General features: G+C 36.3%; 1 protein-coding gene and 1 long non-coding RNA gene across 2 annotated transcripts in view; one reads left to right on the forward strand and one right to left on the reverse strand.

Moving 5' to 3' along the window:
• Positions 1-1721: 1721 nt before the first annotated feature.
• tgoln2 (trans-golgi network protein 2) lies at positions 1722-12623 on the reverse strand. Its single transcript, XM_061986256.1, has 4 exons — positions 12451-12623; positions 5487-6226; positions 3048-3131; positions 1722-2981 (listed from the first exon to the last, which is right to left on the reverse strand). The coding sequence occupies exons 1-4, from the start codon at positions 12497-12499 to the stop codon at positions 2976-2978; spliced, it is 879 nt and encodes a 292-aa protein (XP_061842240.1). The 5' UTR covers positions 12500-12623; the 3' UTR covers positions 1722-2975.
• The window catches only part of LOC133623189 (uncharacterized), a 71978-nt gene continuing 64654 nt past the window's right edge, over positions 12513-19836 (forward strand). The window contains exons 1-2 of the long non-coding RNA XR_009817859.1: positions 12513-12816; positions 19646-19762. This is a non-coding gene — a long non-coding RNA (uncharacterized lncRNA). The remainder of the gene's footprint in view (positions 12817-19645; positions 19763-19836) is intronic.

The raw sequence follows: 19836 nt of genomic DNA on the forward strand, positions 1-19836 counted from the left end.
AACCGCCCTAATGTAGGCCTAACAACGCCAATGCTACTGAGGATCCTAACTTGGATATGAACGCCTTGTTATCTGCACTAATTGTACAAATATGCCAGTGCTTGTTCAAGGTTTCAAGGTTGGCAAGTATGGATTTATGTGTGCTCAAAATACACAACAGCAGGTACAAATACGAAAAGTTGGTTTTGCGTAATAGGGCCAAAATTAATGCACAGCTTTTTTTTTCCAGTTTGAATATTTAATAATATTATGATTAGGGTTGATTTTATTACTTTAGTAATTGAGTAGTGATTTGTTTGCTCGAAACACACATTATAGCCTCAATGTATATTTTAGGGAAATAGTTTATTTTAACAATACATGTGCATCATCGACAATCTCACTTTAAACGTGCGCGCACTGATAGAAATATAACCAGTTCGCTGCTACATAGATCATGGCACCCACACATCACTGCTCTCATGTGAGCTTTATTGCAGCAGCCCTGTGGAAACTATCATAACATTTGATTTAGTATGTTATCCTAATGTATGGAAAATAATTAATGTTGGGCAGGAATTCTTATTTACATATTATTGAGTCATAATACTATTATTTTCAGATAACACATTTGTTGTATTGTAATTCATTTTATTTTATACGGTCCCACATTTTGGTTCCTATCTGTTTGTTTCCCTGTGCCCGAATAGGGGACGGACAGGGGAGAATATAGCAAGAGAAAAAAAGAAAATTAGAGCGCGAGAGGTGTAGAAATAAGGTGGAGTCAAGCGTGTCCTGCAGTTGTGTTCTAGCAAGGAAGATAACAAAACTATCATGTAAACAACTTAACTGTAACCCGCCTTTAACCCACAGCCGTACCCTGAATTGATTTACGAGGACAAGTTAAAAAACTTATTCGGGTGTTACCATTTAGTGGTCAGTTGTACAATATATATACTTTACTGTGCAATCTACTAATAAAAGTTGCAATCAATCAAAAAAAAAAACGTTGAAGTAGGTGAGAGACTAAATAATAGGTTTACACGACTATGTACACATTTCTGGCCACTCCATGCGGTCCAGATTTGATCAATTGTGATTGAATTCACTCAAACAATTCAAAAAAGCACCAGACTATACATTGAAGCTTTTAACCGTTAACCGTTACAGCCCTAATTACGATTTACTTATATAAATCTTTTGAATTAATTTCTTCATTTTCATATATTTTGATAATTGAGCTTGTATTTTTCAGATTCAAATATTTTTGCAGTCTGAATTTGAAAAAGATTTGAATTAAAAATTAAAAGAACTAAACCTGATTTTTAAAAATGAAACCGAATCTGAAAAAACAGCTTAAATATTAAAATTATATATATATATATATATATTTTATAATTACCAGAGTGTATTAAAACCTGGAAAAAATAACGCAGATTTATTTTTATTTTGAATATCCATCGAGCCATCCATTTTCTACCGCTTTTCCCTTACAGGTTCGTGGGGGATATACTGATGTATTTTTCATCATTCTGAATTAAAACTTGATTTTTCCTTTTCATTTCAAAGTTAATTTGTTGAAGTACAAAGCATTCAGGCCCATGTTTAGCCCCATACAGGTGCTACATTGTGGCACTGACAAGCAATCTGCATTCACAGCGGAAATAAACATGACCTACTTGTCAGTCAGGTTTTCCTTTATGAGCCATGACGCACATGTAAGTGATAAGAAGTCCAAGTAAAAAAAAATATATTTATTTTGTACTACACGCAGACAGCAAGATGTCCCAAGCATTTTAGACAGGTGGATGAAAATGTGGCTTTGCAGATTTCCTAATAAAAATGTGTGGAGGTTTTTTTTCTACTGCCAATAACTGTACATAGTTATTTTCAATACAATATAATTAACACCACCTGAATACATCAAATAAAATGGTCATTTGGCACAGAACTCTGATAAAAATCTACTCTAGTACAAATATTTTATTTATCTTCGACTTCGAGCATTTATACATTTTCTTCAAAAGTGCAGATCTCATGTCAATAAATGCATATGTTGGTCAGTTTGACAAAAAGCAGCAAAAATCCATAAGAATGAAATGACTATCACAAAGACTTCAGATAACATCAAGAGTAAACACGGTGACGGTTTACAGATAGCGCATACCTTTACAAAGCAAATAAAGTGACATTAACTGTGACACCTGGGAGTGGTTACGCCACATCCAACACAGGAACATGTTAAATAGTTCAGGAACTCGCATAGTTTCCTGCTTTCACTGTCAGTATATACATTTTTTTTTTACAGAACAGGGAAAGTGCCATACATCAACATTGTACATTTTAGAAAACTCAAAATTTGCAAGTCTTAAGATATTTAGATTCAACAAAACATTGACATGCGTTATTAGTACATGGGTTCTGTAGGCTACGAGGGTTCCAGTCTTTGAGCCAAACACTGTTTTACATTAAACCTTCCAATTCACTTCTCGTAATACAAGCAAATCACCGCATTCAAAAAGTTTTGGAAAAATGTTTTATAAGAACAAAATGCAAACTGCAAACACATGCAAACTGTCCTTATATGTTGGCAGGCAGCTTTAAATAATTTATAAAGCATAAAAAAAATCTTAGAATTTGACTATAAAGGAGTCATAATGGCATATTTTGGTTCACAGTGCAATCATAGCTGTACAAACAAAGCAAGACATAACACGGAAAAACAGCTAAAATTTTTATCTGCTACCAAATTTTCCTGAGTCTTTGCAGTTATATTATTAGAAAGTGGAATAAAGAAAGGGGTGCAAAGAGCATGAACACTTTGCTTTCACTGTGTTGTACTCATTCTGACAATAAGGCAACAGTATAATCTGCATAGTCATGCAATAAGCATCCCTCTACAGAGTAGAACAATTTATGTCAGTTCTAATAATCACATCCGCTCATCGTCTTCCGATTCCATCCTACAGTGTATTCAGTGTCAAGAAAACATCTGGTTACAACTGAAAGAAAGAAAAACATCCATTAATTCAACTCAAACCAAAACAATTAATAAAGGCCAAACTTACATCCTGTTCCAGTTTTTGGTATTCTGTGGATTTTGGACGACGAGCAGATCTTGATTGCTTTCCCTCCAAAACAAAAGCAATTATCTGGATACAAAGGAACGTAGAGGCATTGGATTAAATGTGATGAGGTACAGTTGCATTTAAGTTACTACTAATTACTTGTCAAATAATGAAATATAGAAACCTGCGCCACAAAATTATGAATTTAGAATTTATGTGTTCTGCTAACAATATTTCATTGTGCGGACAGGAAAAACAAATATACATCAAGTCACTGGATACTCCATATTCATCAGTGGGCAAATTAAACTCTTATTTTCTGTACCGCAGCACTGGAGACGTCGGACAATATTTACCTTTGGCGATCGGCTGAGGATATTTACCTTAGGAGGGAGCGTGTCTTCCCAGAACACTGGCTCGAAATTGAGAGCAAGTAGCATTGAAAGCATTGTCTATCGACAGTGCAAAGTCGCTTGTAAGACACTAATCCTCACCACCATAACGCAAAATAAACTAAGTGTCTTCCATGTACACTATCACTGGAGAACTAGAGGGAAAGGAATGGCTAAGCATGCTCTACACACACACACACTAACACAAACACACCGAGCAGGACGACACAAGAAGCTAACCACAAAAGCTTCAATGAGGTGATCGATCCAGATGGCGATACTATCAATACCTAGAATAGTATCAGTATTTAAATGACACTAAAGTGATTAAATCAATATTTTTCTTTTTCGGGCCACATCAGGAGATAGTCCGAATCTGATTGGAATCTGATCTTTTCAAATGTGGCTAAAGTCTAAACGGGAATGCGACCCGATTGCGACTTTAACGTTATCTTTGGGCGAGTTACACCATTTGTCACTTTCCTTTTTGCAGTTCTCTTTTTCCTTATCTTGCAGTTGATTTCCATCTGCCTACTTCCTCTACACAACAGCCATGGCACAAACCCACTAACACGTTGATCTGTGGCGCCCATGTTTTCTCGTGTAGTAGTTACTTCCTCATTTAAGGAATCCTTTGTTCTGTCAAAATGAGCCGATTTGTCGAAGAAAGCTACCAGCAATGTCAATCAATTTACGCTGCTGCCACATCAAACCTTGATACCTTAAGTTTCGAAACGTTGATTTAGATATCAAATAAAATATTTAATAACATAAACAATTACTTTTATCACCAGTGGCAAGCCAAATCTTCATCGACAAGAGGTATATCTCATTTTGATAGATCAACTTCTGATTTACACTTTTCTACGGTTAACACTCTCGAACTGCGCATGCAAGTGACGTCAAGACCACATTGGGGCTTGTGTGGGTTTATACTAACTGGAGTCTGATAAAGATCACATTTTACTTGCAGTGTAAACATTCAGCCAGAAAGAAATCAGATTCCAAAAGAAAAAGTAAAATTTGGGCCACTTTGGCCTGCAGTGTAATCATAGTCTTAAAAGTATGTTATTGTGTTTACTTTAGTTAGTTGCTGTAAAACATTTACAGTTTTATATTTTATTGTCAAAGTGGAGTGGGACTCAAAATCGTATCAGATTTGAGGCCACAGGCCAAAAATAGGGACATCCCTAGTAGTTGCTGTACAAAACTTAAAGTGTGTTGCTGTATGGACTATGGTTCATGGACAACAAAAGTCTAAGTAGCATTGATTGGGTCTAAAAAGCACGAGCATCTAACATAGGTCTTAACTCATTCTCCTTCTATGCCACATCAATATGGAATGCACTCCCAACAGGTGTAAAAAAAAGTGCATCTCTACCCTCCTTCAAAACCGCACTGAAAGAACACCTCCAGGCAACTACAACCCTTGACTAACACCCTCCCCCCACCACATCCCACCTCCCCGGATTGTAAATAATGTTTATACTTGTTCTTATGCTTTCTGAACTCACTATGTTCACTGCTCGCTGTACATATCCTAAGAAGTCAGACCTACACTGTTTCAATGTCCATTTCTCAGATGATATTATTGTTGATGACTGAAGTGCTGATCAACCAAACCTAACCCACCTGCCCCAACGCCCTCCATATCCCACACCCCGGATTGTAAATAATGTAAATAATTCAATGTATATACTCTGATGATTAACTTGTGTGATGACTGTATTATGCTGATAGTATATATTTATACTATGAATTGATTAACGTGGATCCCGACCGACTTAAACAAGTTGAAAAACTTATTCGGATGTTACCATTTAGTGGTAAATTGTACGGAATATGTACTGTACTGTGCAATCTACTAATAAAAGTCTCAATCAATCAATCAAAAAAGCATGAATAATAATTTTCCAAAAACTCCCCATTCACCGCTACTGAACATCTTTTTAAATGCAATTTTGCAGATGTGACCTTTGCAGCTGTGAGTGAGCCTGTGGAGGAAAATGCTAAATTAGAACCCAAGTTTCATAGACCTTGTACATACCTTGCGCTTGTTGTGGTAAGCGATGTAAAGCACTGCCACCAGCACTACTGTAGAGACCAGGTATGCGAAGAAATGGCTGCTTTCTGCCTCATCACTTACATCATAGTGGTGGTTCCCTATTTCTACATTCTTGGCTTCATCTCCTGGTTTTGCCTCAATGTCAGTTTTTTTTTCAGATTGTGACTCTTTGGCAGGATCCTTGTCTGAATTCTCCTTGTTTGGAAGTTTGTCTGCAGATTTTGTGACCTCGCCTTCTGATTGTGCCTCCTCTGCAGTCCCTTTTTCGGGTTTTTTATCTGAGGCAGGCCCAGGTTCTGAACTCCCCGGCTTGATGAGTTCAACATTTTTTGCGTCCTCTGCAAGATCTGTTTTGGTCTCCTTGCTGAGGACTTTTTCTGGTGTGTCGATGGCAGTCTTAGCTCCTGTTTCATCTGGTTTTGCACCTTCCTCTTCAGGGTGTTCTCCTTTGCCGGCTGTAGCCCCTGATATGTTGTTATTGTCAGCTGTTCCCGTCTTCCCATCTCCCATGTCTTCATTCTTAGCTTCGATGTTTTGGGAGTTTCCAAGTTCTGCATGGGCTTTTTTCTGTGTCTGCGGCATTTTAGAAGTGTCCTTCACAGTAGTCTTAATTTGAAGTGTAGTAGTAAGGACTTCATTGGGCTCATTCATTTTGCCATTTTGGGTGTGTGTTTGACCTGACACATTTGTATTTAAAATGGGAGGTTGTTCTGAAGTTGTCCCTGCAAATGGATTCACATGTTTATTCCTTGCAAAACGCCAGAAATTATCATTGTTTTATAAATGTTTGCTTATTTACAGTCGTGGTCAAAAGTTTGCATACACTTGTGAAAGGACATAATGTCATGGCTATCTTGCGTTTCCAATAATTTCTACAACTCTTATTTGTTTGTGATAGAGTGATTGGAGCACATACTTGTTTGTCACAAAAAGCATTCAGGAAGTTTGGTTCTTTTATGAATTTATTATGGGGCTACTGAAAATGTGACCAAATCTGCTGGGTCAAAAGTATACATACAGAAACATACATTATCAATTTTGGTGTGTGGTGTGAATAATTGTGAGGACAAAAATGAATGTATTCCATTTTGGAATAAGGCTGTAACATAAAATGTGGAAAAAGTGAAGCACTGTTAATAATTTCCAGATGCACTGTATAATCTGCTTTTTTGTTTCCCTAAAACAGACCTAGGTAAAAAATCATCCGTTGCGTATTTTAAACTGTCCTGCGAGACGTTTCCAAATTATTTTTCTTAAACCTTTGCTTAGTTTCTTTCGCCACTTTCTTAAAAAAAGCCACCCTTTGCTCTGATTACTTTTTTTGCACACTCTTGGCATTCTCTCGATGAGCTTTAAGAGGTAGTTACCTGAAATGGTTTTCACTTCACAGGTGTGCTTAAGCTCATCGAGAGAATGCAAATAGTGTGCAAAGCAGTAATCAGAGCAAAGGGTGGCTATTTTGAAGAAACTAGACTATAAAACATGTTTTCAGTTATTTAACCTTTTTTTTGTTAAGTACATTACCCCACATGTGTTCATTCATAGATTTGATGCCTTCAGTGACAATCTACAATGTAAATAGTCATGAAAATAAAGAAAACACATTGAATGAGAAGGTGTGTACTGTATGTATGTATATATATATATATATATATATATATATATATATATAATTTGTTTTATTTTACAGGCGTTCAATTCAGACCAAGACACAAATTAAAAGCAAAGTAAGCTTTTTGCAGTTTATGTGATGATGAATGGATTTGACGATTTAAATTTGATAAAATCCTGAATATGGGATTTTTATTTGTAAGCTATTTATTAATGACTTCCTCATCCACTCAGTGTGTGTCGTCCATCTCAAAAATATAAAAAGTTCAATATTTTAAATAAAATGGAAATGGTCTAATTTATTCACCTGTATTCTTCCCATTTAATCAGTCAAGTTAATACGTACAAACGTTCATGCTTTGTGTTGTTATTAATGGGATACTAAAAGCGAAAGCTCTTTTTCCTATACCCATTTGTACTCAAAAAGTTATGTTTTTTTCTTTTCTTTATAAGTTAGTAGATGGCACGTCCTGAAATGTATATTTTTTTATGATACTATTGTGCTCAATAATAAATCAAACATGTATATTGCATGTGAAAAATAAGGTATCTAAAAAGTTATTTATTTTGAACAAGGTTAAATACAGTTTCCCCTATAATACAATGAGAATGTTATATTGCTCAATCATTCTGCCTTATTTCAATTATTGTGCAGAAATATTGGGAAATACATATCACAGCAACATAATGCCTTTATTTCTTTTACAGAAAAGAGCAATTCGTAATATTTTTTTAAGTAGGATATAGAGACCACACAAATCCACTCTTCATTAGGTCAGGATTATTAAAACTAAAAGACATTGTAGAATTGCATACTCTATTAGTGATGTTCAAAGCTAGAAATAAAGTTCTTCCAAAGGACTTACAAAAGTTATTTGTGTTCACGTCTGAAGATGAGAATCACAGAAGGCCGTATGACTTTAAACATCCAAGAGCGCAAACTAATTTGAAACAAATGTGCTTGTCTGTTGCTGGTGCGAAAGCGTGGAATTCTTTAAAGAAAGACTTAAAAAGCTGCAAGAATATATCAAACCTGCTCAGTGGCCTAGTGGTTAGAGTGTCCGCCCTGAGATCGGTAGGTCGTGAGTCATACCAATGACTATAAAAATGGGACCCATTACCTCCCTGCTTGACACTCATCATCAAGGCTTGGAATTGGGGTTTAAATCACCAAAAATGATTGCCGGGCACGACCACTGCTGCTGCTCACTGCTCCCCTCACCTCCCGGGGGGTGATCAAGGGCATGGGTCAGATGTAGGGATGTCCGATAATGGCTTTTTGCCAATATCCGATATTGTCCAACTCTTTAATTACTGATACTGATATCAACCGATACCGATATCAACCGATACTGATATATACAGTCGTGGAATTAACACATTGTTATGCCTAATTTGGACAACCAGGTATGGTGAAGATTAAGGTCCTTTTTTATAATATTAATAAAATAAAATAAGATAAATAAATTAAAAACATTTTCTTGAATAAAAAAGAAAGTAAAACAGCAGTTACATAGAAACTAGTAATTAATGAAAATGAGTCAAATTAACTGTTAAAGGTTAGTACTATTAGTGGACCAGCAGCACGCACAACCATGTGTGCTTACGCACTGTATCCCTTGCAGATTGTATTGATATATAATGTAGGAACCAGAATATTAATAACAGAAAGAAACAACCCTTTTGTGTCAATGAGTGTAAATAGGGGAGGGAGTTTTTTTGGGTTGGTGCACCAATTGTAAGTGTATCTTACAATAATTTCCGATATTACATTTTTAAGCATTTATCGGCCGATAACATCGGCAGGCCGATATTATCGGACATCTTTAGTCAGATGCTGAGAATAATTTTGGGTACTTTAACTTAAACTGATTTATGATTTTGATTGGACGTGTCATTGTGAAAATGTTTAAACGAAAATTAAAAAGTATGTTGGAGTTCGGGAACAGTGATTAGGTCATCTAAAATAATTTGTAAGGATGTCCGATAATGGCTTTTTGCCGATATCCAATATTCCGATATTGTCCAACTCTTTAATAACCGATATCAACTGATATATACAGTCGTGGAATTAACACATTATTATGCCTAATTTGGACAACCAGGTATGGTGAAGATAGGGTACTTTTAAAAGAAATGTATAAAATAAAATAAGATAAATAAATTTAAAACATTTTCTTGAATAAAAAAGAAAGTAAAACAATATAAAAACTGCTACATTGAAACTAGTAATTAATGAAAAGGAGTAGAATTAACTGTTAAAGGTTAGTACTATTAGTGGACCAGCAGCACGCACAATCATGTGTGCTTACGGACTGTATCCCTTGCAGACTGTATTGATATATATTGATGTATAATGTAGGAACCAGAATATTAATAACAGAAAGAAACAACCCTTTTGTGTGAATGAGTGTAAATGGGGGAGGGAGGTTTTTGGGGTTGGTGCACTAATTGTAAGTGTATCTTGTGTTTTTTATGTTGATTTAATAAAAAATAAATAAATAAATAAATAAAACGATACCGATAATAAAAAAACGATACCAATAATTTCCGATATTACATTTTTAATCATTTATCGGCCGATAATATCGGACATCTTTAGTCAGATGCTGAGAATAATTTTGGGTACTTTAACTTAAACTGATTTATGATTTTGATTGGACGTGTCATTGTGAAAATGTTTAAACGAAAATTAAAAAGTATGTTGGAGTTCGGGAACAGTGATAAAGTCATCTAAAATAATTTGTAAGGATGTCCGATAATGGCTTTTTGCCGATATCCGATATTGTCCTACTCTTTAATAACCGATACCGATATCAACCAATATATACAGTCGTGGAATTAACACATTATTATGCCTAATTTGGACAACCAGGTATGGTGGAAATAAGGTACTTTTAAAAGACATTTATAAAATAAAATAAGATAAATAAATTTAAAACATTTACTTGAATAAAAAAGAAAGTAAAACAATATAAAAACAGTTACATAGAAACTAGTAATTAATGAAAATGAGTCAAATTAACTGTTAAAGGTTAGTACTATTAGTGGACCAGCAGCACGCACAATCATGTGTGCTTACAGACTGTATCCCTTGCAGACTGTATTGATATATATTGATATATAATGTAGGAACCAGAATATTAATAACAGAAAGAAACAACCATTTTGTGTGAATGAGTGTGAATGAGTGTAAATGGGGGAGGGAGGTTTTTTTGGGTTGGTGCACTAATTGTAAGTGTATCTTGTGTTTTTTATGTTGATTTAATAAAAAAACAATATAAATAAATAAAACGATACCGATAATTAAAAAAAAGCGATACCAATCATTTCCGATATTACATTTTTAAGCATTCAAGCGGACATCTCTAGTCAGATGCAGAGAATAATTTTGGGTACTTTAACTTAAACTGATTTATGATTTTGATTGGACGTGTCATTGTGAAAATGTTTAAACGAAAATTAAAAAGTATGTTGGAGTTCGGGAACAGTGATAAAGTCATCTAAAATAATTTGTAAGGATGTCCGATAATGGCTTTTTGCCGATATCCGATATTGTCCAACTCTTTAATAACCGATACCGATATCAACCGATATATACAGTCGTGGAATTAACACATTATTATGCCTAATTTGGACAAGCAGGTATGGTGGAAATAAGGTACTTTTAAAAGAAATTTATAAAATAAAATAAGATAAATAAATTTAAAACATTTTCTTGAATAAGTAAAACAATATAAAAACAGTTACATTGAAACTAGTAATTAATGAAAATGAGTAAAATTAACTGTTAAAGGTTAGTACTATTAGTGGACCAGCAGCACGCACAATCATGTGTGCTTACGGACTGTATCCCTTGCAGACTGTATTGATATATATTGATGTATAATGTAGGAACCAGAATATTAATAACAGAAAGAAACAACCATTTTGTGTGAATGAGTGTAAATGGGGGAGGGAGGTTTTTTAGGTTGGTGCACTAATTGTAAGTGTATCTTGTGTTTTTTATGTTGATTTAATAAATAAAAAATAATAATAATAAATAAAACAATACCGATAATAAAAAACACGATACCAATAATTTCCGTTATTACATTTTTAAGCAGTTATCGACATCTCTAGTCAGATGCAGAGAATAATTGTGGGTACTTTAATTTAAACTGATTTGTGATTTTGATTGGACGTGTCATTGTGAAAATGTTTAAACGAAAATTAAAAAGTATGTTGGAGTTCGGGAACAGTGATAAAGTCATCTAAAATAATTTGTAAGGATGTCCGATAATGGCTTTTTGCCGATATCCGATATTCCGATATTGTCCAACTCTTTAATAACCGATACCGATATCAACCGATATATACAGTCGTGGAATTAACACATTAGTATGCCTAATTTGGACAACTGGGTATGGTGAAGATAAGGTACTTTTAAAATAAATTTATAAAATAAAATAAGATAAATAAATTTAAAACATTTTCTTGAATAAAAAAGAAAGTGAAACAATATAAAAACAGTTACATTGAAACTAGTAATTAATGAAAATGAGTACAATTAACTGTTAAAGGTTAGTACTATTAGTGGACCAGCAGCACGCACAACCATGTGTGCTTACGGACTGTATCCCTTGCAGACTGTATTGATATATATTGATATATAATGTAGGAACCAGAATATTAATAACAAAAAGAAACAACCATTTTGTGTGAATGGTGTACTAATTGTAAGTGTATCTTGTGTTTTTTATGTTGATATAATAAAAAAATAAATAAAACGATACCGATAATAAAAAAAAAACGATACCAATAATTTCCGATATTACATTTTTAAGCATTTATCTACATCTGTAGTCAGATGCAGAGAATCATTTTGGGTACTTTAACTTAAACTGATTTATGATTTTGATTGGACGTGTCATTGTGAAAATGTTCAAACGAAAATTAAAAAGTATGTTGGAGTTCGGGAAGAGTGATAAAGTCATCTAAAATAATTTGTGTTAAAAAAGGGGGCAGATAAATATAAGAATATTATTCTTCCATCTGCTCCTTTCTATAAGAAACAATGAATGTGTGACTGTACGTGGCTTGTATATATGCATTTTCATGACAGGAATAAAAAGAAATGATGACCATGATGATGAAACACCGTGATTATTTAAAACATGTCGATACTTTTCAGTAATATTAGATGTTGAATCAAGTAAAACTTAACAAGCTAACCATAATGGCAAGACTCGTTCACCCTCAAACGGACAGGTGGCGTTAACTAACCAACAGGGATTAACGATCAACGCTTTGTAGTACTAACTAGCGAAATAAAAGAAGGTAAAACACCGCTCACCTATGGCCAAGTAGCAATACACCAGCATAAAGAAGAAAACAGACCTCATGGTGGTCGCACAGGAAATAAATACAAGCACTGCTTTTTATGCTCACGACAATAAGGAGTGTGCAGATTTGACAGCGTCACAGCTTGTTTTTGCTTCCGTGTGCGCACTCCGCACCGGCTCTTTCTTCTGGCGAGGAATCTGAACGTGACACGGGAAAATGCTCATTACTGCCACCTAGACTCTGGAGGACCGGAGGTCAGTTCAGACAGTGTCTCGCACAAGCCGCTAGATGTCACCGCCGCCATTTTGGACGAGGAGAGCAAAAAAGAATTCTATTTTGTTTCAGGACTCCTCGAAAACTATCCTCTTTTAATCAGGTTAGACGCTGGCTTTGATTGAAACTTTTATTAGTAGATTGAACAGTGAAGTACATATTCCGTACAATTGACCACTAAATGGTAACACCCGAATACGTTTTTCTACTTGTTTAAGTCGAGGTCCACTTAAATTGATTCATGATACAGATATATACTATTTTCATAATGCAGTCATCACACAAGATAATCATCACAGTATATAAATTGAATTATTTACATTATTTGCAATCTGGGGTGTGGGATATGGAGGGAGGGAGGGGGGGGGGGGTTAAGTTTGGTTGGAATCAACACTTCAGTCATCAACAATTGCATCATCAGAGAAACTGACAATGGAACAGTGTAGGTCTGACTTGGTACATATGTACAGCAAGTATTGTTTACATGTGATTATTTACAATCCGAGGAGGTATGATGAGGAAGGGAGGGTGTTAGTTTAGGGTTGAAGTTGCCTGGAGGTGTTCTTTTAGTGCGGTTTTGAAGGAGGATAGAGATGCCCTTTCTTTTACACCTGTTGGGAGTGCATTCCACATTGATGTGGCATAGAAAGAGAATGAGTTAAGACCTTTGTTAGATCGGAATCTGGGTTTAACGTGGTTAGTAGAGCTCCCCCTGGTGTTGTGGTCATGGCGGTCATTTACGTTAAGGAAGTAGTTTGACATGTAATTCGGTATCAGGGAGGTGTAGCGGATTTTATAGACAAGGCTCAGTGCAAGTTGTTTTACTCTGTCCTCCACCCTGAGCCAGCCCACTTTGGAGAAGTGGGTAGGAGTGAGGTGTGATCTGGGGTGGAGGTCTAGAAGTAATCTGACTAGCTTGTTCTGCGATGTTTGGAGTCTAGATTTGAGGGTTTTAGAGGTGCATGCGTAATCGAAAAAGGGTGGAACGAGAGTTCCCGCCAGAATCTTCATGGTGCTTTTGTTGACCAGAGAGGAGATTCTATAGAGAAATCTCGTTTGTTGGTTGACCTTTTTGATTACCTTGGTTGACATTTTATCACAGGAAAGATTAGCCTCTAGAATGGAACCTAGGTAGGTGACCTCATCCTTCCTGGCGATAACAATGTCACCCACTTTTATAGTGAAGTCGCTGACTTTCTTAAGGTTGATGTGGGACCCAAACAGCATACTTGCCAACCCTCCCGGGTTTTCCGGGAGACTCCCGAAATTCAGCGCTTCTCCCGAAAACCTCCCGGGACAAATTTTCTCCCGAAAATCTCCCATAATTCAGGCGGACCTGAGTGACGTGTCGACAGCCTGTTTTCACGTCCGCTTTCCCACAATATAAACAGCCTGCCTGCCCAATCACGTTATAACTGTAGAATGATCGAGGGCGAATTCTTAGTTTCTTATGTGGGTTTATTGTTAGGCAGTTTCATTAACGTCCTCCCAGCACGGCAACAACACACAACAGCAGTCACGTTTTCGTCTACCGTAAAGCAATTCGTCTGCCGTAAACAGCAATGTTGTGACACTCTTAAACAAGGCAATACTGCCATCTACTGTACATGCATATGTGACATTAACATCTAGGGCTTTTAGAGAGTGCAGTGCACAACTGCGCACACAACAAGGAGACAAAGCAGAATGCATCATCAGAGAGGGTGTTCAGCATGGTTGGAAAAATAGTGACAGAGAATAGAACAAGGATGGACAATTCAACCCTTAACTCGACAATGAGTAAATGAGTGTTATGTGTGTGTATATGTGTAAATAAATGAACACTGAAATTCAAGTATTTCTCTTATATATAGCTAGAATTCACTGAAAGTCAAGTATTTCTTATATATATATATATATATATATATATATATATATATATATATATATATATATATATGAAATACTTGACTTGGTGAATTCTAGCTGTAAATATACTCCTCCCCCCCCACCCCCCCACCTCCCGAAATCGGAGGTCTCAAGGTTGGCAAGTATGCAAACAGGATGGATTCCGTTTTACCTAAGTGTATGGATAGCTTGTTGTCAGCGAGCCAGGTGCAAATTCTACAGAGTTCAGCACTGAGAATTTTCTCCACCTGTGACTTGTCCTTGCCGGATACCAGCAGGGCCGAGTCATCCGCAAACAAAAACAATTCACAGTCGCATGCTGATGACATGTCGTTTATGTATATTAGGAACAGTAAAGGCCCTAATATACTGCCTTGGGGGACTCCACAGCTTACTGAGAGGGGGGGCACGGTGCCGTTCAACTCAACCACCTGTTTCCTCCCCTCCAAGTAAGACTGCATCCAGCTCGATGAGGTTTTATCAAATCCGATTGCTCTGAGCTTATCCAACAGTATAGTGTGGTTAACGGTGTCAAGCAAGCAGGTTTACAGCAGTGTTGTTTGACGCTATTACTTCACTTAACTCATAAATATAAGCATTGTTCTAGCATTGACTTCTCTTACACTTTAGCGTGATTTAGAATTTTTGTGTATTTTGTGTCGTGTATATTTTTGAATATGCCGAAAACAATTTGCACAGTTGTGGGATGTTGGAATAGTACATATAACCTCACAAGATGGAAACAAACAATGTGTGACATTCATGAGTGTTATTTTAAATATGGTGATCTCACCATATGGTAGGCTGACCATATTCTGAAATCCCAAAAAGAGGACACATACATGTATATGCGTGCCAAGGCGGGCAGCACGCCAAGGCGGGACTAGGTGAAAATTTGCCAATGATACTCGAACTTGCTTTATAAATAAAAGCATTTTTTCTCCTCTGTTGACAGCAGTGTTGGCGCTAGGAATTTTCAAAATGGGGTCCCACAGTAAATTTTTGGGGTTCCACATTTTTGTAAGCGTTTTAAAATATATATATATATAAACCTATGCATTATCCTGTTATGTCTCACATTCTATATTGTGTTTTGGAAAAAGGTTTTCATAAATGTTACTTAATTCATGAAAAAAAATAATAGAAAAAGAAAACAAATTTGTATACATATGTAAATGTATTCAGTTATTAACATTCATTCACTTTCTTCTTTCCTTCATGGATCTGAACTTTACCACTGCTGGTAGTTTTTTCTATGTTTTTATTTAATAAGTTGTAGGTGTATTTATTTCAGTATAAAAGTGTAAAAAAGTGTTTTGCTTCAGTCATGAAATGATGATAATGGTGTGCCAAGGCATACATACATTTTATATTTAACGGTTAAATCTCTGGAGTCTACATCAACTTCAGATCTATTCCTCATTTCAAAATGTTTTAGTTTTTTTTATGTTGTTTTTTGTTTGTTTGTTTTCCGCCCTTTTTTGTCAAACAAAACTATGTTTTTAATGGCAAACACACAAAATATGCAAAATGTTCCACCAAAAATATTTTTCAATGTGGAATATTTGATGTGAAGTAATCAGAACCTTGGATAGGTCAATAATTCATAATAACATTGATTTTGATTCAATATTATGTTTTGAGCAATGACAGTTTGAAATAAAAAAAACAGCTTTGTTTTAATTAGTCAACATTGCAACTTGTTCTAAATTACATTTCAGCTTTAAGCTTTTTTATTTCACTTTTGTTATGTTTTTGTGTATTTTAATAGTGTTTTTAGAATGTGCCGTGGGCCTTTAAAACATTAGCTGTGGGCCGCAAATGGCCTCCGGTGCACACTTTTGACACCCCTGCGATAGATAATAAAAAATTAAATCTGATAAATCTATCGATAAAAAGCATAGCCTGGCGACGCATGCACGTTCATCATAACTCTCTCGCTCTCTCTGTCTCTGCCCCTCCCTCACGAATGCTGCTGCGCACACCTTCACAATATGTTTTGTTTTTAACCCCTTCTTAACCCTGAACGTACATTGAAAATACACGCAACCCTAACTCAAAATGCCGGACATTTGAGGCATTTAAGAAACTCCGCCCGGACAGCCTCGCAAAAGAGGACATGTCCGGGGAAAAGAGGACGTATGGTCAGTCTACCATATGGCATACTTGCCAACCATGAGACCTCCGAATTTGGGAGATGGCGGGGTTAAGGGGGGAGGAGTATATTTATAGCTAGAATTCACTGAAATTCAAGTATTTCTTTTATATATATATATATATATATATATATATATATATATATATATATATATATATACTATAAATACTTAAATTTCAGTGTTCATTTATTTACACATATACACACACATAACACTCCTCTACTCATTGTTGTATTTGAAAGTGCAATGCTTTGCAGCCTTTGATTGATTGAAACTTTTAGTAGTAGATTGCACAGTACAGTACATATTTCGTACAATTGACCACTAAATGGTAACACCCGAATACGTTTTTCAACTTGTTTAAGTCGGTTTCCACGTAAATCATTACATGGTAAGTAGCAGTAGCACAGCCTTTGAAGGAGCATAGGTATGGGCAGCATCTGTGAAATTTAATTTGCAGGAGAGGAGTGAGTTTAGAGTAGAATTGTCCATCCTCGTTCTATTCTCTGTCACTCGTCGTCGCCATGACTGTCTCTTCTTCGTTCTTCTGCTTCGTCTCCTTCTTGATGTGTGCGCGGTTGTGCACTCTCCAAAAACCGTAGATGTTATGACGTGACTGGGCCGGCACGCTGTTTATATGGAGGAAAAGCGGACGTGACGACAGGCTGTCCTCACTCAGGTCCGCATGGACCTGGAGGGGGCGTGCCTGTTGTCCGGCTGGAAATCGGGAGAAATTCGGGAGAATGGTCGTCCCGGGAGATTTTCGGGAGAGGCACTGAAATTCAGGAGTCTCCCGGAAAATTCAGGAGGGTTGGCAAGTATGCCATATGGTATCATTAAAATACAAACATAATGGAAATCTGACCAGTTGTGAAATAACTGTAAGCCTTGCCTTCTTTGGAACTTTGAAGCATTCTTGTGTGTATGTTTGTAACTCCAAGGTACATGCCTATATCAAAGTACATGTTTTTGTAACGCCAAGGTACATGCCTATATCAAAGTACATGTTTGTAACTCCAAGGTACATGCCTATATCAAAGTACATGTTTGTAACTCCAAGGTACATGCCTATATCAAAGTGCATGTTTGTAACGCCAAGGTACATGCCTATATCAAAGTACATGTTTGTAACTCCCAAGGTACAAGCCTATATCAAAGTACATGTAATGCCAAGGAACATGCCTATATCAAAGTACATGTTTGTAACTTCAAAGTACATGCCTATATCAAAGTACATGTTTACTCCAAGGTACATGCCTGTATCAAAGTACATGTTTGTAACTCCAAGGTACATGCCTATATCAAAGTACATGTTTGTAACTCCAAGGTACATGCCTATATCAAAATACATGTTTGTAACTCCAAGGTACATGCCTATATCAATGTGCATGTTTACTCCAAGGTACAAGCCTATATCAAAGTACATGTTTGTAACCATAAGGTACAAGCCTATGTCAAAGTGCATGTTTGTAACTCCAAGGTACATGCCTATACCAAAGCACATGTTTGTAACTCCAAGGTACAAGCCTATATCAAAGTACATGTTTGTAACTCCAAGGTACATGCCGATACCAAAGTACATGTTTGTAACTCCAAGGTACATGCCTATATCAAAGTGCATGTTTGTAACTCCAAGGTACATGCCCATATCAAAGTGCATGTTTACTCCAAGGTACAAGCCTATATCAAAGTGCATGTTTGTTACTCCAAGGTACAAGCCTATGTCAAAGTGCATGTTTGTAACTCCAAGGTACATGCCTATACCAAAGCACATGTTTGTAACTCCAAGGTACAAGCCTATATCAAAGTACATGTTTGTAACTCCAAGGTACATGCCTATACCAAAGTACATGTTTGTAACTCCAAGGTACATGCCTATATCAAAGTGCATGTTTGTAACTCCAAGGTACATGCCCATATCAAAGTGCATGTTTACTCCAAGGTACAAGCCTATATCAAAGTACATGTTTGTTACTCCAAGGTACATGCCTATGTCAAAGTACATGTTTGTAACTCCAAGGTACATGCCTGTATCTAAGTACATGTTTGTAACTCCAAGGTACATGCCTATATCAAAGTGCATGTTTACTCCAAAGTACAAGCCTATATCAAAGTACATGTTTGTTACTCCAAGGGACATGCCTATATGAAAGTACATGTTTGTAACTCCAAGGTACATGCCTATATCAAAGTGCATGTTTACTCCAAGGTACAAGCCTATATCAAAGTACATGTTTGTAACTCCAAAGTACATGCCTATATCAAAGTACATGTTTTTAACTCCAAGGTACAAGCCTATATCAAAGTACATGTTTGTAACTCCAAGGTACATGCCTATACCAAAGTACATGTTTGTAACTCCAAGGTGCATGCCTATATCAAAGTACATGGTCGACGGTCAGAGCTTCATGCCATCCTTTTCTCCTACCCAATCCATTAGAAATAGAGAAAGGATCTGGCAGAAAGTTTACACTGTCTTTTACCAACAAAGTTTTTTGGTAATCCACGGCTTTTTCGTCGTTCACCTCTTGTTCGGTTTTCTTGGCTTTTACTCCCATTTCCCACGCAGCAAAAGCCCTGGCAGCAAGATTTTTTTTATTTTTATTTCCAGACGCCTTTTGTCCACAACAACGCAAATGGTCTTTCAATGAGTCAACACTCCATCGCATAAAATACTCAAAGTCGACATTTACTTCCAAATAAGCACCACTCAATAAAAAGGAAGCCATTTTCTGGGTTTGTTTATCCCTCCCGACCTTTGACCCATCAAAAAAAGAGTCTCGCGAGAACGAGCTTGCTGAATCCTGGAACAGGTCCATTGCAGGTCTCTAATTCGACTTTATTATGTTGCACATTATTCACTTGTTCCATCTTCCCTTTCCACAGAAATCCACCTCACATCAAGCTTTTTTCAGCCTTTTCCGGACCATCAAATGACTGATTAAGGATAATCAAACACAGCAATAATGTAGACCTAAGCACTTGGAGAGGATGTTACATCAGGTAAGTTTGCCTGCTTTTGTTCCAAGGTTAATGTCGGAATTGTTACACCTTCTGTGTTCAAGTGTTTCTTAACA

Source organism: Nerophis lumbriciformis, linkage group LG12, assembly GCF_033978685.3.
Source record: "Nerophis lumbriciformis linkage group LG12, RoL_Nlum_v2.1, whole genome shotgun sequence".
Lineage (NCBI taxonomy): Eukaryota > Metazoa > Chordata > Actinopteri > Syngnathiformes > Syngnathidae > Nerophis > Nerophis lumbriciformis.